We start from the raw sequence: 25,775 nt of genomic DNA, 5'->3' as shown, positions 1-25,775 counted from the left end.
TAGGATTTGGCTGGAGAGCGTTAGCTGCTGCCCTGCAGAGCTGTGGCAGCCTATGGTCCCCCTGCCACACACTGCCCATCTCCTCCCTCAGCAGCACCCCTCCATCCAGCACAGCTTCCACCACCCCGCTCAGGTGAGCACTCAGGAGCTGTAACCAGGCACAACGCATCGCAAGTGAAGAGCTAAAATATGCCATGAAGGAGTTAACTCCTTGTGAAGCTTTGTAAGAGCTTTAAAGCTTGGTCTTTGTATCTTGGTTCAACACACACCCACCCGTTTCGACTTCCTTGATGTCACCGAGTCACCTCTGATCTTTCAGAGTTGAATGAGCATGTTTTTGCTGACGTACTTACCAACAACTAAATATAAAGCGCGGGAGCGAAGCCAAATACGCTGGAAGAATTGCTTGGGTTTGTTTTCTCCTCGAAACAACAGCAGTGAAACGTCACAGTCAACATCTAGAAAGTTGTGCAATGTTCACGGGTGCTGTGAACTGCCCAGGCCCCGTGGTTTAGTGCTTTTAGAAGAGGCTGTTTATTTCTGTTAAGTCTCTCCAGCCAGCACTTTCCCCCCCTTTGCTCTGCCACCTCTGAAAGAGTCCTATGGATTCAGCAGTGTTCTCTGTTCACATGGGCATGTGACGTGCAGTGATCTTTCATTTGGCTATAGGTTTTCCACCTGAACCCTCAAACTTCTTCAGGGGCAGCTTCAAAAGAAACTCCCTCCCTTACCCTCAGTATCAGAAACTTGCGTGTGTGTGTATCTATCTATATATGCTATATATAGATACACACACAGACATTCTTTACCCCCTGCCATAGGAACAAACACACACAAGGTTTTTCCACAAAATGGGGGGTTTAGATGTTATAAAACCCCCACAGAACACCAAAAACCCCACAGATCAACGGTGCTGAGCTGCCAGGCGTGGAGCAGCGCTGTAGGGAAGAGGAATCCCTGCCCATGAGTCAGCTCAAACGTCAAGTGACCAGAGCCCGGCGCTTCCAGGCAGGATCATTCTCACAGAGTGAATATGCGGTGTCCAGTTCCCTGCGGTGGGAAAGGCAGGGGCAGGAAACAGGAGTTATAAATAGGGCTGAGCAAGAAAAAACAATTCCAGCTCATGGTACATCAGGATTTTGAAATCGGGTCTTTTCTTACCAGAAGACAATAAAGGCGAGTAGCTGTGTGGGGTGATGCGGAGTCACCCCGTACAGGGATCTCCAGGGATGCTCACAGACAACAACATGCACAGCCCAGCAACAGGAATTTTGGGAAACGTCTGGTAGAATTGTGGTATTTGGCTCTTCAACGTTTACTCCTCTGTGGCCAAAGTTTCTCTAAGTGGAAGGACTGCACTGGTTTATTCAGCGTGGTTCTCACATCCCAGTGCAGAGTTTAGCTGTAGTTTATCCATGCAGACAGAGCAGGGACTACAACTACCCATCTGGCACCTGAAGTCAGGACCAATACTCACAGCATCCTCATCGAACCTTTTGCCATGTCTAGTGGCTTTTTGCACAGCTTCATGGGCACAAGAAAGCTAACCCATGTGCCACTGTGTTCAAACATCAAATTGCAGTGAGTACAAATATGGCAGGAAAATACTGATTTAAAAATACCCAAATCTTACCACTCTGCTCACGCTTCATCTTTAAGTACCTTCTGTAGAGCAACAAGCTGCCTGGCTCTATTGGTTAAAAAACCCATAGGGTTTAAAGTAATGCATAACTATTAGGTTTCATAAAGACACCACCATTGAACCTACATTTAGCCTCTACAGCCATCAGACGCCCCTGCCCCAGTGTGCTTTGTGCCAACTAATACATTGCTCCAACTTGTAAATACTGAAACAGGGATGATACTTAAGCATCAAACTGGATGGGAAGGGGTCTGCTGTCAACTCATGACAGAGTTTCTAACCATAGCAGGAGGTGATCATGGCTAGGTGAGAAGGATGATGAACAGTGACTACGGCACCCATCTAGAAACCGGCTTCAGCTTTTCCAGTTGCAAAGGCTTCATGTGTGGCTTTAGGCAACGGAGCTTTTCTGTCCCGAGCTTCACCCTCTGTGAAAGGGGGTAACAGCACTTTTTCACCTGAAAGTCAAAGCTGGTAGAACCAAACACATGGAACACCTCACTCAGACACTGCGCTAACTGGGATTATAAAGTACCGACACAACAGGCCACTAACAATTTCAAATCAATTTTATTTTCTTAAATTGGTGTTGTACAATTTAAAGCCAAAAAAAACAAAACCCAACATAAGGTCACACAAAACACAAATAAAAAACATTGACAAAGTATCAAGCATTTTGCCTTATAAAGAACATCATCACCATCTGCTCTCACAAACCTGAAGATACGTGTTTATTAGACTGAGGTTTCTTGAAATCTATTGAAGACGCCAGACACAAAACGCTGCAACAGGAAGGAAGCCATGACACCAGCAGGTGGGCTACACTAGCAACTTCACAACGGTGGGGGCTGCTTTTGGGCTGGTTTCTTGCTTTTTTCTCTTTTTTTGTGTGTTTTTTTTTTTTCTTTTTGCATACCTTGTCTACAAAGCAATAAATATTATTCACCAAAAAAAAGTTGGTTTCACGCTCCATGCAATTAGATAAAAAAGGAAGTCACCAAAGTGATGGCAAAATAAATCACCTGTCTGATTTTTTTCTTCCCCCCCCCCCCCCAGTTTTGGGGGTGGTTTTTTTATGTGTTTTCTTGTGTGTTTTTGTCTTTTTTTTGTTTTTTTTCAAGCACAGTGGCTAAGTTTCAAGTATTGAGAGAAAAAACATCTATATACACGTTTGTGTTTGCGTGTGTATCCATACACATACACACACCTCCTCGTATGTATATACACAAACACATACATATATACCGGCTGTAGGTCTGTAAACCACGCTTTTTTTGGAGCAATATATACTTGTGTACATTGAATGTGGACGATTTTGATACATTCAAGTTATGAAGCACGGCTGGAAGGTTAGTGCTGAGCTCGCCATGCGCAGGGACCATCCCACCCGCGTGTCCGGGGCTGGAGCTGTCGCTGTGTGCCGGGGGGGCTCGGGGTGTCTGTATTGCAGAGTCAGTCCTGGCTTAGTGCTCCCGCGCCACCTCCTGCAGCGTAGCCCTTTGCAGAACTGGCAATAGCCTCTGGGCAGCAGTCTGGGTCTCCTCGGCGTTCCCATCCACAGGCTGGGCCTTGGTTGGTTGGGATTGTATCCTTATCTTCTGTTCTCTTTGTCCCAGGCACAAGCACAACGGCCACAGAAGCAGCAGGCTGCGAGTGCAGGATGTAACAGCGGCCCAACACTGAAGCATTTGTCAAAGCTACACTTAAACTTCCCTGTTTGGGGCGACTGGGAATCTCTTTTAATTCATTTATTGGCGTTTCAACACCCACGTTGCCAAAGATGATGCCAGCTCCAAAGTCAATCGAGTTGCTCCTGAAACCCTTTGTAAAGTATCACACTGAACGTGCCAATATTGAGAGGAAAAAAAGCGACGAGGACTTAACCACCATGTGCAAAATATGTTTAAATCCCAAAAAAAACAAAGCCTGAGGTTTTGAGTTGCTTTCAAAGATCCTTTTCTGCCCAGCGCTAACAGAATACTGCCACGACTGATAAATTAAGACACACACATGCACACGCAGACGGAAAGGCAGCCAGCTCTCCTCTCACACATGCTCACAGCATCCGAAGCCTCAACCAGAGCCACTCGCACTCGCAGTCTCATTTGGCTACAGAGTCTCCTTAGAAGAAATGCTGAACATAAAACTGAACACTACAAGATTTCTTTATAAAAAACACGAAGCAGCAAATAAAACTTAAAAAAAAAAAGGGTTTCTAATTGTAAGTGTGTAGGATCTGAACGCCTGTTCTTGAGCTCTTTAAAAAGCTTTATACTGACTGTCCTTAAAAGAACATTTAAATAAACAACAAAACAAACCATGGTACTGCAAGTCAGCTTTGCCCAGTGTGGAGGAGGAACAGCACAGACTGCAGTGCTCTTTGCCTCACACTCACAAGATACAGTACAGTTAAATACATACAGTTACACACAAACCATATCTATATCAATATATATTCACCCAGAGGAATACATATTAATATACGCACACATGTAGTGCAATAAAACAACCAGGAAGCAAGGAAAAGGAATAAAAAGAACAACATTCCTAACAGTCGTGATGTTCCTGGGTTGTTGTGTGATGCAAAGTCAACTCCTCAAAGTTCCCATAGTGTGTAAAGTGCTCCTTTGATTCACAAAGCTAGTGTTTTCAGTTTGGGGTGGGGTGAGGGCTCCAGGAAAGGGGTTATCGAGCCAACAGCTGAAAGCAGGACAGCGCTAGTGCTTCCTCCTGGTAGATACCTACTGAGAGGCCGAGCTGAACAGCCACGAGTCCTTCGAGTTGATCCTGCTGAGCTTAGTGACCAAGCGAGGAACAGGTTCATTTTGGCTTCTTACCAACACAGGAGCATTAACACTTTGTCATCCTCCCGTTCCCTGTGCAGAGTCTCTCTCCCTGTGTGGTTTGCCCACATGGGAAACACAACCTGCCCCAGCGCAGCGCCTCCTCTGCCTTGCTCAGCAAGTCTGTTGAGGTGGGAGCTACTTCAGCAGCGCTCGGGCAACAGGGAGCTGCCTCCCTCTTCTCTGCCATTCAGTAAGCACTCCAAGGCATAAACACATGTGAGAGGGGACAACGGAGGGAAAGGAGGGGAGCCTCAGGGTGCCAGGAAGCTTGAAGATGCCTGGCTCTCAGCTGGGTAGGGGAAAGTACACAAACTGGCCTTGATTTCTGAATGACACCCTCCAACGTTAACTGAAGCCAGCAGTTTCAGCACATCCATTGCCTGCAATGGACACAGCACTGGAATACCCTGTTCTTAAGCAAGAGGGATAGGCAGCAGTCTTATCCTTCAAAGTGCTGGGAAGAAGCAGATTTCTATCCTTCAACCCCTCTGCCAAAGAGGGAAACCTTTCCACATCGGCTACACCTTCGCCCAGGCCTTTGGGCAGTCATGCATCCCCACAAAGGAATCCGAGTCCGTGGAACAACTTCCCAAAGCGTCAGAATACGGAACACTGAGCAGTTCATCCTGCAGGGCTCCTGCTGCCAGAATCACTTCCCACCGCAGCAGCAGGCCGCTGGAAAAAAAGCCATCAGCTGGGGCGCGAAGAACAGCAACCCTGACATCAGGCACAGAACCCCGACAGCAGCGCCGACAGCCTGCGCTCGATGCACAGCTTACCTGGGACAGAAAACAACACCGCAAGAAATCAGCTTCTCATTTCCCTGGCAACAGAAAGACAACCAAAACAGGCTGGAGATTGGGAGGAAAAGGCAGAACTGCATCAAATCTAAGCAGCCTCTTGAGAATCATTACCAGGCACTGCTTTAGACTAGGTGAGGATCTGACCACAGTCACCACGCTGGGAAGGGACAGGTCAAAAGGCTGAATAATGAGAGATCCAGCAATGAAAGCCTGTTCTGACAGAGGTATCGAGATGTTACAAAGAACCACCGGCTGCCGGGAACAACTTATTTACTTTTAGTTATTGGAGTGGCTTTTGCCAGCAGGCAGGATGACTCAAGGTCTGCAATGCCATTTGTCATGGCTTACAACTGGGAGACTGAGCACAGCCCAGCACAGTCAGTGCCAGATCCTCATTGCCTGAGTGCCCAAGACTCTCTCAAAAGCTCGATGTTTGGTGGAATTAATTCCTCTCACAGGAAGACTTGCTGTTATTTCTAGGTTCATCGTTTTACTTTTCAGAATTAAGTTATCATATAGCTGAGGTCTAAAATTAAATGCATAGCCACTACAGCCTACCAGAGAACAGCTCAATCGGGAAGCTGGAACATAGGGTAAAGCAGGGAATACCAGGATATCACCTGGGAAAATAAATCTATTAGATGCATTAGCTGTATCTCTGGACAAAGGATGTGATTTAGGTTTGGTAAGAAATAGTACAACAGACACTACTTAGTATTCCCTGTTCACTGAGTCCTCCGGTACCACACATGACCTGCCAATCTCCCTTTGCTCTCCTTCAGTGAGCCTCATGTCAGCTCTGAGAGCTGGTGATAATTAACTGACTGATTGCCTGTGAGACAGAAATCTCTCCTCTCATTACCTATCCGCGAGCTCTGCCTGCACGGATGGCTGGAGCAGCCCGGCAGCACTCTGGATGCTGGCCCACGGAAGGCAGTGGGTAGCCAGCAGTGGGGAGAGGCAATGGTTTGCCAGCTGCAGCCGTTCCCTTCAGCCGCTCTGATGCTGTCGGGGATGGCTGCAGATGGGCTGGTTTGGCTGTGGCCAAGTCAAGCTGCTCCAACAGACGATGGCTATTCCCCATCCGCTCTGCCCGCCTCCCATAGAGAGGGACAAGAGAGGTAATTAACCCCGGCTGTAAGGGCAGGGAAAGTGTGCTCTGAGCAAGTGAGGCCGGTGCTTTCCACTCCACACGAGTGCAGAGCCCACAGCAGCACAGTAACACCGTTCCTGACAAAGGGAGAGCATGAGGGAGGTGACAGCCTGGAGCAGCAGACAGAGGGGTCCATCTGTCCCTGGGAAGGGAAGCCAAACAACAGCAAGTAGGGAAGAGTTCAGCTTTCACTGCTACAGCAAGCACTTGATGAGGAAAGTATTTGTCTGCTGCCTTCTCAGCCAGGCCAGGGGCTGGGAACCAGATTGGAGAGCAGTCCTGTTTCATAAGGAGCCCCGCTGGAAGGAGCTCTCGCTGTGCTGATGGGCCATCACTGCCCCACAGCCGCTGCAGTTTCACATTCAAGTGCTCTGTGCAATCAGAGGGATGGTTCTTGCTGGAAACCAAACCCGGCCCTTGCTGTTGCCAAACCACTTCCTTCAGCGAGTTCTTTCACACATCAAAAGCTCCAGCAAAGCCCTGGCAATTGCTCTGCATGGGAAACTCAAAATATGGCTCAGAACTGGGACATGCATTTCTAACAATTTTCCCACTGGGAAAGCAGGAGGCAAGGCTACGAGGAGCTGTAACAAGCCAAGAGATCTCTGCTATGTCCACCAAGATGTGGTCAGAGGAAAAAAGGATGCTGGGTACTGAAATTTCTCATCCCTGCAGTTAGAAAAACACGTGTTGCAGTGGGAGAAGAAAAGAAGTCACTGAACACTCACATTTATTGATGTTTTCTATGTCCCCCTGTTCAGTGATGATGTTCAGGAGCCCCTCCATGAGCAGCAGAGCCTTGTGGTACCTCTGTGCGCAGTCCTCTCTGCGGTGGAACATCTCATCCAGGGCTGCAGACTGTACCTGCAGCAACAACCCCGCGCCAAGAGGTTACCCCCAGAGCAGACCCAATGGCCCCTCAGCTGCCTGAGCACCTCCTTCACCCAGAGGCTGCACACAGCATCATGAGTAAAACCACCCGGCTAAGACCACCAGCAGGAACCATTAGTGCCCAACGCTCGCTCTGTGCTAACTCTGTTGCCAGGCACTATGTGGTTATTACCATTTGCACAGCATAGCTGAAGATGAGCTTCTCTGCAGTGATGCTGTTGATCCGATCCATGAGTTTCTGTTTGTCCAAGAAGAACCTCTGGAGTCTCATGTTGAGGCAGTGGCAGCATGAGACACTGGATTTGTAAAGCTCATTCAGCTTCTTCACAACTAGAGTAAAGGAAAGAAATGCTTTAGGCACTACTCCCAGTTCTCCCTGTGCCTCCCTATCTCCATGTACAGGAACCCAAATGAGTAACTTCAAGACAACAGGGTCAAACCAGAAGACTGGTAGGGAAGTACCTGCTGTACCAACAGGGTCTTTCTCCTTCCTCTGTCACCTTCACCAGTTACAAGCCTGCACGTGGCAACACCTACACATATGCCCAGTTCACCTGAGGCCAGGTCTATTTCTGTTTCCTTCAGCCGCCACAAGGCAGAGCAGTTTGCACCGTGCAAGATGTCTCATGCACACCAGAAGCAACAGACGTGCCAGATACAAAGCTTCTGCTACTTGATGGGTGATGACGTGCCGTGAAGAAGTACGTGACTAGTGTGCGGTAGCTGCTGGAGCTGCGTGTGGATGAGCAGCACTGACTAAGCAAGGGAATATCTCCTGAGACTCTGCTGTCCCAGGAAGAAAGGACGCTGATGCCTGTGAAAGGCCACCTCCTTTCCTGAACCACGGCAGCTTGTATGAGAAGGTTATGAGATAGAGAATCAGGAATCAAGTGTGATTCTGGTCAAATACCAATCCAAATCAGCAAGTGATGCCCCAGGTTTGAGTCTCCTTAGCTGCATGTCATGGCCTATACAAAGTTATGAATACAAACTCCCACAAGCATCTGATGAGTATTAACTGCTACGTGCACATTTGAAAATCCCCCACACTGCACCATTCGCTCCTGGGGGAGGCAAATCAACACATGCCATGAACCAGCCTCTCGCAGCTACGATGCAGAGGTGCAACCTCACATGAGAGCCAGGCCTCACAACCCAATCTAGCCTTCCCAGGCAGAGGTAAGACAGCAAGAGAGGCAGAGAAGACACTGCTGTGGGTACAGACCCTGCCTGCACACACCGCCAAAGGACATTCCAGGGCAGTGTCCTGTCATGCTTCCCTGCTTTTTCCATATACATGGGACACAACTATCTTGAAAACCCTCTTGTCCTCAACTGTGCCCTGAAAAGCCTAAAGGGAACAGATTTTGTGGTGAGAGAAACAAGACAAGACAGCCTTGCCCAATTTCCACACATGGGAGGACAAATTACACGACAAATCTGGATGTTGCAATCTGCCCTGAAAGGAGTGATTTGGGTCATGACAACTTTCCTGTTAGCCTGAACTTGTGGAAGATGTGCAGCTAAACCTGTGTATTTTGCCCCATAGTGCCTGCTACGAGGTCTGTGTGCTCACTGCATTTAACTGCTACTATTTTACACCCCATCCCAAGGCAACACGAGTGCTTTCACAGGCTGAGCTTTTGGGGAAGGTGGCTGGTGGGTCAAGTACTTCAACTGCCATTACAATGGTAGTTTTAAAACTGTTTTTTTCTAATCACTGAATCACAGCCAGCTTGCATCACAAGCCAGCCAGTCAGATGCAAACATTAAGGCTGCAACACTAACAAAGAAGTGACGCTGGCATTACCAGTACTGTGCTTCCTGTGTTTTTGTTTCACTTGAAAAATCATCACTGCCAACACAGGTCTCCATTTGCCAGCTAAGCACTTCCTAGGACATGCACTGTGTAATTAAGTTGGGCTTACTCAAGTACAAATAAGCACCTGAGACAGAGATGAACAAGCAATCAGATAAGATACATCCCCCTCTCACTAATCAGTGCTGAAGATTCTCACCAGGGCATGAGCAAGAGCTTTGGGACATGAAGTTGATGTGAAGAGAGGAACAATCCCCTCAGTGTTAATAAAAACAGACCTGGTTGTAAAGGGGACAATAAGATACAAGCCCCTGGGCATACGGGTTGGGGTTCACACTCACTCAACCCACTCCACACCCTTTGCCATACTTTTAACACTTCCATTCCAGAGGAATCCTCTGTGCCGTGTGCCCAGCAGCCCCTTACCTTGCTTGACAGTGGAGGAGAGGCACAGCTTGCCAGCTTTGATCTGCTCTATGGCCATCTGCAGCCCCGAGGACAGAAGCTCTGCTACTTTCAGGTACAGCACCAGCTGCTCTGCATAGCTGTAAAGAAAGCACAATAGATTGAAGGGACAGTGGTAAGTGTCCTGAAGGACTTCTGCTACGGGAGGGAGTGACGGAAGGCTTGGGATCTGGCATCCCTCTCCCGGTCCTTACCTCCACTCCCGGCTGAGGAGGCTGATCTGGTCGGCCACCACGCTCTCCTGGAGCTGGTACTCGGCTGTCACTGAGCTGCTCATCTCGCTGGAGCTGCCTTTAAGGGCAGCAATTTCCATCACGTAGTGGACAAAGGCCAGCGTGAAGCGGAGGCTGCGCAGGATGTCAGTGTGCTCTTGCTGTTGAACGGATGCCAAGACAGGGGTTACAGAGGGAATGCTGGCACATGAGGGAAGGCTGATCACCTAGAGCTGTGCCAGCAGCTCATCCCAGCTTACAGAAGTAACACCTGAGCCCCAAATCCGCTACACCTCTGCTCTGGGTAGGGACAGACAAACTCAGCCTCAAGCCCACACACAACACCAGTTCCTCCTCCACAGCTATAGCAGCAAGTAACAGCCCCAGGCCAGAAACTTCCAGGCAGCTCCCTGGAGAAGCTGGTGAGATGCTCCAAAGATACATGACCCCTTCTCAAGGAGGATCCCAGCTCTGTGGGACTCTTCCAGAAGTCAGCCAGGAAGGGGGAGAGCCCATCTGCGCTATGGGCCCAGCTCCGGTTCCCACCACAGCAATGCTGGTACAAAACTGAATGTATGTGTAGACTTCCTGAGAGTGACAACCTCCTATGCTGCAAACAACTGCAAAGTGTGTCCCACCCTACAGCCTTCACTTAGCTCTTGGTCTTTATATTCTCTCAGTTCAGCGCAGTGAGTCCTGGGTGAGGTCCTCTGAAGAGACAGCAACGACAACCTTTGATCTGCAACTCCTGTCCAGCTATTGAGGGCAGAGAGCCTCTCACGCTAAGTGCTATGTTCAGTTCAAAGTAGTTTTTCTTCTGCTATTACAGATCAAAGGGGATTATCCCGTTTCTGGGAAGTTGCATTGCTTAAGTCACCGCAAGCATGTTTGGAAAGTTAGTATTTGCGGAAAAACTGTGTGCATGTGGGTCTACAAAATGAACTGCTGCCCGGATCAGCTGCAACTCCATTGTTTGTACTCTCTAACCTGCTTGATCTTCACATACTCAGTGGCTCAGTTCTCTCAAAGGGGGCTGGTAAGGATGTTTCCCACATGAATTTACCAGCACCCCCCCCTAATCCTCAAGTTCTGCAAGCTTTTCTTTCTCATTCACTGGCTCTGGCACTTAGCTGCTAAGGCAGCTTTGACTATCTGAATTATGAATCTCTCCTCCCACTGTCTTGCTAGCTGGACAGTCCAGTATGGTAAGGAAGTGTTATCTCCATCTTCCTCTATTGTCTTTAAAAGCAGAGGAGGAACTTGGAGATTAAGTAATTGCCAAGTCATATAACAAGTTTGTGGCACAGCAGGAAACTGCTGAGATCATGCAGGTCTCAGCCTGGTATCTCTAACCAATGCACAGTCCTTCCTCTTGGCTTCTATTACTTATCCTGGCATTCATGGCCTCATTTGGCATCACAAGAGCCTTTCCTTCTGTAGCCATCTGTATTTTGTTTTTAAAGCACTCCAAAAGAAACTAAAACCTCTAATTTGCCTTGTCTGCACCTAAAGAAACTTCTACAGAAGATGGAAGAACCACCCATCTGAACACAACAGCTTTGCTCAAGATAAACAAGGGTGCTTAAACAGTGAGATTTCAATGCCCTGAAAATATGAGCAGCAATCAGAAAGCCTGCCGGGTTTGCATTCTGGCCAACTCCACAGGGCACAAAGGGGTCTTGAAATATGCTGTAAAGGTTTTGTGATGTGCAAATGGATTATTGTGCTCAGCAGGAATAATGACTGAAACCAAATGACTTATTACAGACAGAAGCTGAGCGCTGTTAACAAGATCAAGTTGATACTTCCTTAGGACAATTCAGTCCAGTGTCCACAGTGGTGGCAGCTGGCAGAGCCCCATACTTCTGGGACCTCACATAGGTAGGATGCTCACTTAAACTCTCTACTATTGCAATCACACCAGTGCTGAAAGTCCTAACCCTGTGGCTCTGCAGGTAATTAAGCAAACGATGCAATTCAATGCACAATTAACAACAAAAATAGAGCTAAATAAAATCTGAAGCAGAAGAGCAAACCCACATCCTTAAAACAATATAAGCGTATCTCTGTGGCTACCTAGGGGTTTTTAGCAGCACTGGCAAATACAGATACAAAGAACATTCCCCAGTCGCAGACAGCCCAAGGAGGCATCACGAGTAGAGCTAAAACTGTGCCTGAATCTGCCTCCCACCTCTGCTGCAAATGGGCAGCCTGACCTACATTTCAAATATATCTCAGCTACAAAAGCATTTGCTCTGCTTCAGCCCGCAGAGAAGGGGAGCCTGGCAGCCTTTCAGCTCCACAATCCGGTTCAGCTGTTCTGGTGCAGAACATGGTGTCCCCCCACTCCCATCACTAACACAAGTGTCAGGTTTACTCTAGTTCAGATTCTTTCAGCTGGGGCTGTATCACTGCCTGACTCCCCAAGTGCATGCGGGAGGCAGTGTGTGATACACTGAGCTACTCACGCTCTCAAGTCAGCTATGTTGAGCCTTTTACAAGGGAAAAGGCCCAAACTAGCCAGGTTTTCTTCAGAAGCTGTTACTATAGGATGCACCAGGTGTTTCCAACACGCAATTTCAGCTTTGGAAATGGTGACTTTTAACCCTGGTCATGGATCAAACAGCTTGGCAGCAGACTCAAAAGTCACTGTGCCAAGCGTGCCCTGGGCTTTCTGAGCACTGCACTGGCCTTGCTCTCTTGAAACCAGTTAGCTCCATCTTCAGAAGCAACCCCCTTGGCTGTAAACATGGAGTTAGATATCTGACCTCTGGATTTGCTTTACTTTTACTCCTCCATCCTTTGCCCAGGATATACGCACCTCCATGAGCGTCTCTTCGGGCAACTCTGGTGCCTCAAATGTAACAGCACCTTCCAGGTTGGCCGTGATCGGATCAGCAAAAGCGTACCGGAGACTTGAGGGGCCTTCCGCAGCATCCCCACCAGTTCCCACTGCCAAGTGCCTGCCGGTGAATGAGCCTCCAGAACTGAGAGAGCTGGAAGACCCCACTGGGAAGAAAAACAGGCAAAGGGATTACTGAAAGTATTAATAGTAGGTCAACAGAGGGGACAGTCCTGTAGGATCCAGGATCCTGGATCTGATAGGAGCCAGCAACGGGTACTTTGGAGGAGGACGCAAGAACTCTTGATGCAGAATAACCACTCCCCAACTAAGCTCCTTAGCGACTCGGGCAGCCCAGCTTACGAGCTCAAGCAGATTTAACACACCTTCCAGAATGTCTGTTGTTTATGGGGACAATTCAGGAGTACTCGTTCTTTTTTTATCCAAACCCCTTCTGAATCCTCCTGTAATTTCTTGAGCTGATTTTTATGATACAACACCACAGCCAAGTTCCCAGTCATGGATCAGCATGGTTTGAACCCTGGCTCCCTATCACTGAATGAGCACCTCTGATAAGTGAGGGTTTTATTATGGTTTTAAAACATCAACCCCTTAGATGCAAACCAGGAGAGCTTTCCATTACATGCCCTGCATTTCTGCTTTCCCCTCTTTACAGATAGGAGGCTGGGCAGAGAATAAGTGACTTCAGCTGAGCCAGGACCCTAACCTCAGGATTCAGTAGAACCTGTACGTACGATGTCCATCAGACAATCCCCTCACCATCATCTTTTCCCCTTCTTGACCACTGAGTCCGCTCTAAGAGCACACTGCACATAAAAGATGGACACTTCAAAAGGAGTTTGTCTCAGGGTATTCATAACACATTCACCACTCCAGAGGGTTTTATATCCACTGCCACAGAGAGATATGTTCTGTCTCACAGGGGGATGCCAATACCAGCTACAATACTCTGCTAATTCTACCAAGGCAATATTCTCCACTGTCACTGATCCTTTGGTGGGAGATGTTTCTCTTCTACGCATGAATTTAATTTGCTGCCCTGCCCTGCCTTCAGAAGTTTCAGCAATATAATAATGCACAACTGATCTACAGAGAGGCACAGTCTCCTCTCCTCCCTGTTGGCAGCTATGCTTCAAAGCTAAGTGGATCATCAAAGACTGGCAGAGTATTGCCAGATCTTTCAGAGAGAGAGAAGGACCAACAATATCACATCCTGGATACCCTGTAATGCCGAGAGGCTGTTTGCAAAATTGTTATGATGACTCATGAAAAGGCTCTGCCTCTGTATGCATCAAGAGATCTTACTCATGGCTTGTCCAAGCACTCAGGGTGCAGAGTTTCAGCTTGCAAAGCTCCCCTTTTCACCATTAACTTTGTGTATTAACTATAATGTAAGGAGTTACTCCACAGACCTAATAAATAAAGCATCAAGCAGCATTGCTTTGACTGCCTTGATCTAATGCTGTGTATGTATTGTAAGTTCACTATTCAACAGCCTTCTCTTTCAGGCATCCAATCTGAGATCTTGACTGTTTGGCAGACCCTTAAGCATTTAAGTATCAACCTGCTAAAAACTGGTGCTTGGATCTACTTCCAAATGCTATTATCCCTGCAAAAGCAATACGGGAAGTCTGAATTCTCTATACATAACATTGCAGTAGTAGCTAGAGGCTGTAGCCAGGAGAGTAACTCCGTTGTGCTACAGGCCCATCACGCACTTTGTAAGAGTGTCTGCCCTACAGAGCTTACCCTCTAAATAGATGAGACAAAGAAAGGATTATGGTCCCAACTTTCCAGACAATCAAGGATGTGAGTGGTTTTAGTTATGATGGAAATGCAAGCTATACCCAGGAACAGAGCCCATGTGTGTCCCCACCCCAGTCAAGCAGCTTATTGTGGTTACATCCAAACCTTTCCTGCAGTAATTAACAACAACAGAGTCAACAACATTCAGATGAGGAACAGCCGAGAACCCAAAGAAGCCAAAAATGCAAATAAAAAATGTTCTTAAATGGAACACAGACTCCAGCTGCCAGACACACTATCCCAAAAAGGCCAACTGCCACAGCCTCAACTGCTGGCTGATGAGGCCAGAGCACTCGGTGTCTTACAAGAAGTATCTGTCAAGCAGGAGTGCACTTCCCCATCTCCTACTTAGGCAGCTCAGAGCACAAGTAACACCACTAGTAACTTTACGTAAGAGCCTAACAGTATTTGTGCACTGAAACTGTTGCACACGGATGGTCACGCTTGTTTTTTATAGCTCATCCAAAATGCTCAGAACACAACACAAACTTTACATCTGTTCGCCTATCAGCAACACTGGATCTATGAACAGCTGCAGCATCGTTCCTGAAGCAGAGAGCAATGAAGTAAAACAAGAGTTTGTCTGTCTCTTCCAGTACTGGAAAACCACTATCTGGCATTAGTCCTTTTGCCAGTGCAAACAGTCATCACCAATAACTGTGGTTGGCAGGAGCCAGCACGAGAACCTCAAAAGCATTTAGACCAGCTGAGCTCCACGGACTGCTCTGAGCAGCCCTCTGCCACCACCAGTGTTCAGCACCAAGGAATTCAACACATTGCTCTGCCCCCAGGCATTCCCACTGGAACAGGCAGGTAGGTATCAGCCCTTTACCTGAAAACATCCTGGTCCTCGTGGTCTGTGGGGGGGTTGTTCCACTGGGAGGGGATCCAACAGTAAAAATCACTGGGGATGGGCTGGCAGAGCCCCCAGCCCGGGCACCAGAGTGCAGGGTCCCTCCGTAAGCACCTGAGGGAGCTGGGGAGACAGTTGAAAGGTGCAGACTGGCATTACAGGAAAGTTACTCAGAGCATGGTGTGCCTCACCCAGCGGTTTTGTGTTCCTGCAGACTCTCTTGGGAGACAGTGGTTACCAGCAGAGGCCAGCGCTCCCTTTGGAGGCATCATCCCCCACGAACACAACAGGACAGGCTGGCATGGACTACAGGACACGAGCCTGGCAGCATCACGGCATTGCTGCAGCTGTTCTTCCCTCCTCGCTTCCCAACCTGCAAGCCCAGGAAGACCCACCCTTGCAGAGCCACCATTCATACTCGAGCAGCCTGGCAGAAAGTCCCCACTTCCACATGTTATCGCATTCAGAAGAGGCCAAAGAGGAAGCCCTGCCTACACAAATCACACCACTAGCCAACAATTACACCGCACGCGTAGCCCACAGACCTTCCAGCGCTCCAAAAGAGAAGGCAAACATCATTACACTCCTCACACACTGCAGCCACTTCCTTTGCCAAAAGCCATCAGAAAAGGAGCCTCCCATTTGTAGGAAGCATGTAGGCAAACTGTTCACCCCAAGCCAGGATATCCACCCAGATCAGCCTGGCCTCCCCACCTACCTGCAATTTCCATTGGCTTCTCATTGTTCAGGCTATCGTTGCTGCCAGCTTCTGAGATCTGTGCCCCAAACGCTGCCTTCAGAAGCAGGTCAGTGAGCCTGCCTGTGCTCAGAGATCTAAAAAGAGGACATACAACATGATGCAGAAAGTCAAGAGGTGCAGTGTTTCGGCTACCTTCCTCTCCAGTTTGTGCCATTCCTGGCCCACAACCACTTAACACCACACAGTGAATAGTCTGGAGCTGAAATAACCACTCTTCCTCTTTCGACAGAGCACCTGAAGCACCTCCTGCTACTTGTAGAAAGCATGCAACTACTGTGACTAACTGCAGTAATGCAAGTACTGACTACAGCATTATTACAACACGAGTTTTCTTTGATGGAAGATACAGAAAATAGCATCAGAGGACTCCTCCAGATCACTGGAGAAAGCTGCAGGAACACTAACACCTGAGTGACTTTGTATCCTGCAATGCTGCTGACAGTCTGCACATGGCTTTCAAACACATCTCTGGTTTGAAGCCCTGTGCCCACTGTTTGATGGACAAGGAACACCCATAATACCCTTTCATCCATGACAGTGCAAGGCACACACCTGCATAATGCAGAGAGTCTGGTCTAATAACCAAATCCTGCATCCCCACTTGATGAAACCTTAGTGTTAGATGGGTTTGAAATTTGCCCCATCTGTCCTGTATTAGGAAACAAAGCACCAGTGAATAAAGCAGACTATAGCTCACCTGCCCTTGATCTCTTCCACGGGCCTCAATCCCAAGCCAGTTTGTTGGCAGTGGAAATGACCCATCTCCTTCAGATCTGGCAAGGTCTTATTCCGTGTTGGAGTCATCATGACCCCCTGGTGGGCCAAGAGGGTGAGGAGATTCTGGGAACTTGGGGTTTTGGGAAACTCAAACGGGGACACAGCCTGAGAAGAACAGAAAAAACAGAGACCCATCTTTAAAACAAAGGAGGAAGGTTCCCCTCATCCCCCATTATTTATCAAAATTAAATTGTATGCTTAACAACCTAAGGACGTGGAAATCCCATCCCATGCTCTTACTTGTCCCCAGTCCCGGAAAGACTAAAGTGAAAGGACAACAAACTGCTGAAAACCTGTAGCAGCCTAACATAAGCAGAGAAAAGGCTGTCCCAGCTCTGCACTGGACACCAGGTTGTTGCCTGCTCACCCATCCCTGCTGGGGATTCCTCCTGGACACACACTTGTGTCACCAGCCCAGTCACTGTGTGCAAACCAGCCCAGGCACTGCAGCTCACTAATGTGCTTCTGCCTAATCTGGGCAGCTCCTTTTCACTGCCTGTTTAAAACCCTGGCCTCTGCTCAGGGTGAACACTGCTGCCAAGGGAGATCTGTCCACTAAGAACTAGGACATTGCCCCATTTCACACAGATCACTAAACAGCCCTTGAAGGAAAGCAGACGAGCGGTGATAAATCCAGGTCAGAGTTACACAGCAGTTCATCCCCAAGTAACCCAGAAGATCGAGCTATGAGAAACCCAAAAGCAGACTCCCTGACATACCTTTGTAGGGGAGCCCACTATCGTTGGCAAAGGGCTTCTCTGCATGAACTCAGACAGCTTCGGTGAGGATCTGAGCTGCCGGCAGTGCTGCAAGCCGTGGATCTGCAAAGGCTGGCTGACTGGGGTATGACCGAAGTGAGCAACAAGAGGATCAGAGTGCTGCTTGGTTATCTTCTGCCTGCAGGAATGCAAATCCGACAGGTTGGGAGCACTGTGGAGCCGGGAGCCCATCCCTCGAGAAGAGTGTTCAGGTGCTGAGGAACCTGGAGGGCCCAGAGTGACAAACCACATCATTTGCTGGTTCTAACACAAAATGTCAGCCTGATCCCAAGACCAGGGATCAAACATCTCCAACTCACACATCTACATCAAGCTCAAGCATCTACAGATCACAGCCTTCAGTGAGTGGCTAAGGATGGCACTCTGACCAGTGCCACGAAACTGCTAGGCCTGATCAGCTTTTGATTCTACAGGAGGAAGAGATATGAACAGGGAAATAAGGGTATAGCTTCTCTCCTTCACTGCAGCCTTTACAGAGAAAGGGACCCTGACTGTCATGGCTCAGAAGCAAGGAAATTGCACATCAAGCAGGTCACTTGGCAGAGGGGCTGTTTTGGGTTTTGAGATCCTTTTCCTTCATTGAATCCATTGACTTCAAAGTCCCAAATTCAAGTTTTTGTGACACAGGGTCTGTCAGCACTGGAGGACACTGGCTGATGGGATGTGAATGGATCAACCCCAACACCTACCAGCACACAGAAATCCTGGCTGGCCAAGCATCAAGAGAAGCTGCCAAAGGAACACATGCAGCCCTGAATGCCCTGAGACTATCGTTCTGGCCTTATCCATAGGAGTAATGAAGGAAGGTAAGGACTAAACAAACGCACCAGCAACAGGAATCCGGCTTCTCACATCTGCTCCAAGAGAAGATGGGATAACAGTCTGGCTGGGCTGCTCTGGGATTGTTCCAACTTTGAGAGAACACAATGAGAAAAAGAAGTTTATCCAGTATTAAGTTTCCATACGCAATGACAACATTATGCACCACCTGTTTTACAGAAAGACGCTAGTAATCTTTTCCATCTTCTCAGCCCTAGCTGCATAGTGAAAAGATCAACAACAACTGTAAAAGGAGGAAAAAACCCCTCTGTTTGCTATTAGTTTAGCACATTTTTGTCTGACTTTGCAGTGCTATTAATTCAGAGGAATAGAATATGAATATTCTGCATTTCTCCACCATCAGAGACTAATAAATATAGGATTGGAAACACCAGGGATATAGAATAGCTCGTTACATCAGAGTCTGTGCCTTTATTAAAAACAGCAAATTGCATCAGTTGCACACTGGGGTTTTTCTTATCCCTTTCCACATGAAATGCTTGTTTGCATCTGTGTCAGGCTACTGGATATTCAGACACTACTACTCAGTTTGAACAGCAAAATTCAAGCCCTTCCAAAGCTGCTCAGAATTTTGCTCTGACAACAATTGCCTTGTATTATTTTTCTTATCCCAGCCCGAGTCAGTAAAAAGATACTTCGCACTTACAGAAGCCCCCTTCAGAGGGCAGCAAAATGTTTGATGCAGGCACCAAAACAAAGCTTGCCTCTCCTGGGGCTAAGAGGGATCTTCCTCTCCATTTTACTGAGGCCAAAACACTTGTCAAATAATCTGCTGAGAAGAGCCATGGGAGAACACAACAATCTGAATTCCCTATTACCTGGCAGCTACAGGAAAGAGGCACATGATTTTATTAGGGCAGCAACATGCCAGTTGACATCTTACCTTGCGGTGATGGCATAAACGGCTTGGCACCGCCAAAGGAGAGCTTTCTAGAGCTGGGCACAGATCCATGCTCTCCAGCATAAGGAGGGGAAGCACCAGTTTTAGGAAAACCAAGAGGACTTGTACTGCTAGACCTCCGGACCGTACCAGATCTTAAAGGAAACAACAGCAGAACACAGGTTACTCCAGATGCCAGTGAGAAGAGTAAGAACAGCACCACAGACACACACACGGAGCTACTTCCACAGAAGGCAGAGCTTCATGACTGTTTATCCTGGATGAAAATCCCCCAGTCCTACGGCTACACCAATACAGATTTATGATGATAACCCTTGTTCTTGAGAGTTTCAATCCAAACAAGATTTTGCAAAACAAATGAAAGGAAAGAATGAGATTAGCTTAGCTGTACAAGAAACCATGTCATTTTTCAGTCACTTTTAGATGCTTTCAGGTTTCTACATCAATCCTGAACATGACACAGTTTCCTATCTTGCCACATCCAGACGTTTATTTTAGGCAATCTCTTCAGAATACCCTGAGAGGGCTTTATTCAAGTCTAGCTCCTGTGCTGAGCCACTTGCCCTTTTGTCAGAGCAGCCTGTCAGGTAGAAAGCTCTGTGAGTGCAGGCTGTAGGATGTGGAGGTAAGCTGTGCCAAAGGCACTCTCTGCAACACAGCTTTGACTCAAATCAGAAGTTACAGAGCAAAACAGAGCAATGTGTGGCTGTCAGATCTGAAACAGTTCAGTACCACCCAGAGGAATTTCTTTTGGGGCTGGACAGTCAGAACTGCCTGGGCTCCAAACTCCTTTAACTCCTTGTGAAGCCTCACCTTAGGGAGTTACAACTAATTTGTACAGCCCACACATGCAGGTACCTCAAGTGTTACTCTGCTGCTAAAATGAAACAAAAGAGGAAACCTGACTAACAGGAAAGCGAGTACATCCACACCATCTCTCTGGAGAGAGACTGGATTATTGTACATCAATTATTTCTCAGTAATTTAATGTTTTCACCACTCATTAAGAACACACAACCTAAACTCTATTTACAAAATGTCATTCTGCCTCTCCAGGCTCCTTCCCTCAAGATTCCCATTACTCTCCTCTGTATGAAAAAGAGTCTTTTCATCAAGTCCTTTATTCTACTCTCAATTTGGAAACATTTTTTCTCTTGTTAAAAGAACATTAGTCTCAGCCAGCAGGTGGTTTTCTGGACAGGAATCAACAAATATGATGAAACCCCCCCTCTGTGCTCAAGCCACTGTAAGATGCTCTCACCAAGGTATCCTGCCTCCCCTCCCAGTGACAACGCATTAAGTTGTCCATACATATCTGATCAGGAGGAACAAAGACATATAGGTTTTGGCAGTGCAAGCAGGGCTAGCTACATTACCCAGGAGTGGCAAGGTCATCCTGGTGAAATGTCAGTACATCTAACCCAACAAGACTACAAGGTGTATGCTTTACTGTATGCCACATTTCAGAAAATAAATAAATAAACAATAATAAATCTATTTCAGTAGCTGAGATTTGACCCTGCCCCTTCAATATGTTACTATATTTTGCAGCCAAGTGAATCCATGCTATATTCACATGCTTGGAAAGAAAGGAAATAGTTTAAAATTTTAACCTAAAAAAGCACTTCTCTTCAGGTTGCTCCAAGATTCAGAGGCCTAATCTCTGAAGTGCCTGGCCCTGAAGCAAAATGAATACACAGTAAGGAAATGGACACCTGGCAAGGTGAAAAGATACTAGGATGTTCAGTGACATAAAGTATTGCTGCCCCATTAACTCTCTAGAATATGAGCCCTCCAGAAGGCTGCATACTATCTATCAGGCTCTTGCAAGAAAAAACACCAGCTGACTGCTGCTGCTGAAAGATGTGGAATGTCAAATGCCACCCTATGATGGGATAAGCAAGCAAGCAAATGAGCAAGACAGGTGATGTGGCCAAAAGTAACCACACATAATTACCACCTCAACAAGCAACTTATCTATCCACCACCAGGCTATGTTACACGGGCATACACGAGCCAGTCAGATGACAGTGGTTGAGTGTTCAGAAACAAGAGTGTACGTCAAGTGACTTGGCAAACATGATGCGGCACTTGGCTGTAATGGCCTATCTGATACACCTGATGGAAAAGTGGAATCACATACTAAATGCCTGATGAAGTTTTCTCCTTCCATTCCTGAAGGATGTCTACTGAATTTGCTGATTAGAGGAAGTGATGGTGAGAGAGAAATATGGCTTCCTGGGGCAGAAAAAAACATGACACCAGAGATGTTGAGAAGATGCTAAAAGCAGGGTGTGAATCATCCTGATTGTGTCCATTCCTCGAGTTCCTCTGCAGGGATGATGCTAATCTCAACATTACACAGTGATGACTAGAAGTTGCAAAACATGACAGTTTGATCCCTGACCAGTAGCTGCAGACTGTGAACCTGAACTCAGCGCCCATCACCAGGTCTGCGGCAGGCACAATGTGCCTTGGTGCATCCTCTGCACCTTCTCCAGAGCTCTGACTTTATACATCACACGGACAACCAGGACTCTTTTGTGAGTTCCAACACTAACGGGTCCACAGGTTATTTGTGTAAAATACACAAGGTGCATAGGAAACGGGAAGGAGCTCACCACAAAACCTGCCACACACTGAAAGAAGTGAGCATAAAATAGTATTAAAGTAACACTGGCACAAAACAACCTCTGCTGATCCCTGATTAATACCAACACATCATGTATCTACTTCTGGGCCTACTTTGAATAAGACTTATCCTGAGTTAGGCTGGCTGAAGCCCAAACTTCTACTGGCGTAGGTATTACCCTACTTCTGAAATCTAAACTTTAACTAATCCAGATACCAAAGCAACTCATCCAAAAAAAGACACGACACCTCACAGACACTTCTGTCTGAATATTCCTGCTGTACAAACTCTTTAAGATCCTGCATGAGTCTCCTCCCAACCAGCTGTCAACTTAGATTTCAAACCTGTAAGAACCAGAAATAACACGTGAGAAGAGACAGAAGCCCTGAGCGTCTTGGATGTACAAGGCATTACCACTGAACTTAGGACAGCTCTGTGGCTGAAGGCTGGCATACAAGTCTTCTTGATGGCCTTCAGAAAACATGCTCTGCCTCACAGACATACATTGCTCATGGTTTAATCAGTCCTGGCTGCATAACCATATTAATATGCAGCTCGTGTAAGACACATCATCTGTGGTGTGACTAGCAACAGGAACTAATTAAGGTAAAGTCAGGTAAGTTTTGTAGCCCCATCCATTTTAGTTGTTTATCTCAACTTTTTCCTTTTATAAAGACATTTGCCAGATGGGTGGTGTTCTCTGCTTGGACACCCAGCCCATAGCTGGCATGGGAAAAGCTGTCAGTCTCAAAGGGGCTCAGCCTGCACTGAAAGGTGACAGTAGCTGTCACATACACGCACACACACAAAATTTACAGTAGATGGTAAGAAATGAATCTCAACACCACTATAAAAAACCCCTAACACTAGGTTACCACATAACACACACCACACTGGCTCCCTACAGCAAGTGGCTCCTCCTATGCCCATTTAGAGGTACAAGAGAACACACTGTAAAGCAGTTTGTTTTACAACCCCCAAGCTGTAATACCAGAGCCCCTGCACTGATGCTACCCCCTCCTCCCAACCCAGCACTTACCGTGGAGAGGCGTATTGATTGGGAGACTGCAGGTTCTGCTCAATCCGTCGGTAGTTGTGAATCTGTGTTGGGACCGGAATGGGCACGGAGTGTCCGTACTTGCTGCTGGAAAACTGACCTGGCCGGCTGTTGAAAGGAGACAGACAAAGAAAGCCTCTGTAAGGGGTGGGCCTTCAACCAGGTAATTGGAGGTTTTATCTTCGTAGAGCAACTGTACACAGAGAGCGTCCCCTCGGCTGCGCTTGGGTTGTGGGTTTTGGGAGGTGGTTCAAAGTCATATCAAAGGGATGTGGCTCCTGAAAACACGCACCTTTCCTCCAGCACAATTCCCACCCACAGAGTGAAGTTAAAACATACACCCAAGTGCACCACTCCCTCCAGGAAAACTGGAGCCCTGTTATTTCAGGCCACAACTGGCCTAGTTTCCAACTGCTCAGATCCACAGCCAAGGAGCATATCATTGAACAGGGGCTAAACATTCATGGCTCACAAAGGACACCAGCAAAGATTTTCTGCCAAGAGCTACTTCCGATTCATGCAGAGGCACTACTGTAGCAATGGCATCTCCATGAAAGTCTCAGTGTGCCACAAAGAGAATACTGAGTATTTGCAAGTTAACTACATGGTAGAGAAGACAACTTGGGAGAGAATAAATCTGGGGAGCATGAGTTGGTATCTATGCCATCAATGTCAGCTAGAATATCACAGACACAAAATGGGATAGGCCCATTATGCAAACTTCTGACTTGTTTCTAGTTCCATCCAAGCAAGTTAATCATCTCACATCTGATATCTATTCCCCCAGGTGACAGTTTCCCCTGTTACTCTTTGCCCATTTGCTATACACAAACCCATGCTGTACAAAATCCATGCAAATACCACACTCAACTAAGTAGCAGCCTATAGTCTTTTCCTAAAGGCTCCAGAATTGTAGGATTAATTGCCATGGTGATGCTATTTACAACTGCCAACACCAATTGCAGGGATGTTGCACAGTTACAGAAAGATCTTATTGGTAATGAAGGCTTCTTCCTTGTCATCAATCAAAGACACAAATCTCAGGTTTGCCCCTGAGAAGCAGGAAGCATCACTTCTTTCAGTCTATCACTTGGAGTAGAAGTGTTTCACGTAAGATGAAAGGAGACAGTTAATTCAGCAGGAACATATATGAGTGCACAGGGGAAGAGAGAAGAGTTTGTCACTCATTTTGCAGTTCAGAGCACCCCATTACCAGAATTTCTTGTTTTGGGAAGGGTCAGTAGCACTCTGGTTTACAGTGGCAGTGTTGAACAAAGCTGACCTGCAGGAAAGTGTCTGCAGATCTCCACATTATGCACATGAAAACACTCCTCCATCACAAGAGAGCCAAAAAACTGGAAGAAATCTTTGATCAAGGCTGACAGATCAAAAAATGATTCTGATTTCTTCATTCTTCTCTCAACAGCTTTATTAAGTTTTTAAGTTCTATATATTCTTTGTCTGCTCTTCCACCAAGAGAACAGACTCTTAATCTGATGTTTGCCCCTCAAAGGCAGCATAGAAGCCTTGATTCTTCATTGACATACAATAAACCAAAGGCATTCAAGGTTTCTGATTGCCTAGCAGAAAGGCGAGGCTTTGGCGTCTCTGCCTTCCATCAGTGTAAGACACGGTGTCAAGACAGACATAAAGTGAACAGAGCTTTAATCAAGAAATTGGAGGGTTCACGTCAAGCTTTGTGCATATCTTGATTTTCCACATACATTTCAGATGCTGTCTTTTCCATCTGGTCAAAATCCTTTGGAGAAAAAGCAGTTTTCAGGTGAAAGGATCCTTCCCAAAAGTTATATCAAGTGCTCATAGAAGGCAGGTTTCTCCACAAGGTGCAAGTTGCAAAAGGAAGTACCCAAATAAGGTGACATATACTAAAACTGCTAATTGGCCTCAAGCCTTAAAGACTACAAGTGACCACAAATTTGCAAAGATCAAGAGATAAAGCTGGGACATGGAGTTTAATTACTTGGCAGTAATTAAAAACTCTTTGAAAATGGTGTCAAATCCATTGCTGTGGGATACATCCAAGGAAGTTCTCTTCATTAGACTTCCTAAACATCTTCAACAAGGAAGTGTTCAAAAACAAATAAATTCAAAACACCCCAACTATCAGCATATTTTAATTCTGCCTATTCCTCACCCTCTTAAGTTAAGAACAAGAAGAGCTTCTCTAGAGCATACCGTGACATCCTGAGGAAAACTCACTGCTGGCCACTCTAAAATAGCCTTTGCTTTCTGTCCTAGTTGGAATGCATCCAGCATTGCTTGCTAGCCTAGAGCCACACATGAAAGGGAGAACTGCTGCTTCTGAGTGCGTGAAGACAGAGAGAAAATCAGGAGTCCTCTGTGCCAGTGAAGCCAAGTGCTGAATCAATGGGCTTCATGACGTCTGCAGTGAAGGGCACTGAAACCCACGTTAGGAGTAAGGGCATACCTGGGTGGCACAACTTCAAAGCACTTTCAGGGGACAGATCAAATATCATGCTTTACGCTTTGTATTTGGAGTGATTGCTTGTTTTTCATTACTTATGTCTTATTTGCATCCTGGAAAGGATAGGAAGTAACTTTTCAGTTCTTCTCCAAAGCAGATATAAGTGGGAAGTAGCACTAGAGGGTTTGGCATCTGCTCTACAGAAGCTACTGGGAACAAGTAGGAAAGAC

At 46.9% G+C, this 25,775-nt stretch overlaps 1 protein-coding gene across 10 annotated transcripts in view; it reads right to left on the bottom strand.

Moving 5' to 3' along the window:
- Positions 1-2,686: 2,686 nt before the first annotated feature.
- The window catches only part of ULK1 (unc-51 like autophagy activating kinase 1), an 80,905-nt gene continuing 57,816 nt past the window's right edge, over positions 2,687-25,775 (bottom strand). For 9 of the 10 annotated variants that reach the window (XM_030500572.1, XM_030500573.1, XM_030500577.1 and 6 more), the window contains 13 exons: positions 23,082-23,207; positions 19,393-19,544; positions 18,497-18,580; positions 17,610-17,872; positions 16,811-16,995; positions 16,072-16,187; positions 15,333-15,476; positions 12,653-12,840; positions 9,814-9,992; positions 9,581-9,699; positions 7,508-7,665; positions 7,173-7,308; positions 2,687-5,267 (listed from right to left, as the gene is read on the bottom strand). In XM_030500572.1, the coding sequence (XP_030356432.1) occupies positions 5,212-5,267; positions 7,173-7,308; positions 7,508-7,665; positions 9,581-9,699; positions 9,814-9,992; positions 12,653-12,840; positions 15,333-15,476; positions 16,072-16,187; positions 16,811-16,995; positions 17,610-17,872; positions 18,497-18,580; positions 19,393-19,544; positions 23,082-23,207 (1,906 nt within the window). In that variant the 3' untranslated portion in view covers positions 2,687-5,211. The remainder of the gene's footprint in view (positions 5,268-7,172; positions 7,309-7,507; positions 7,666-9,580; positions 9,700-9,813; positions 9,993-12,652; positions 12,841-15,332; positions 15,477-16,071; positions 16,188-16,810; positions 16,996-17,609; positions 17,873-18,496; positions 18,581-19,392; positions 19,545-23,081; positions 23,208-25,775) is intronic. The other variant, XM_030500574.1, reaches the window with a different exon arrangement.

The sequence above is a fragment of the Strigops habroptila genome, chromosome 11, assembly GCF_004027225.2.
Source record: "Strigops habroptila isolate Jane chromosome 11, bStrHab1.2.pri, whole genome shotgun sequence".
Classification (NCBI taxonomy): Eukaryota; Metazoa; Chordata; class Aves; order Psittaciformes; family Psittacidae; genus Strigops; species Strigops habroptila.
Note: the sequence above shows the minus strand (reverse complement) of the source record. Positions and strands in the feature narration are given on the sequence as shown.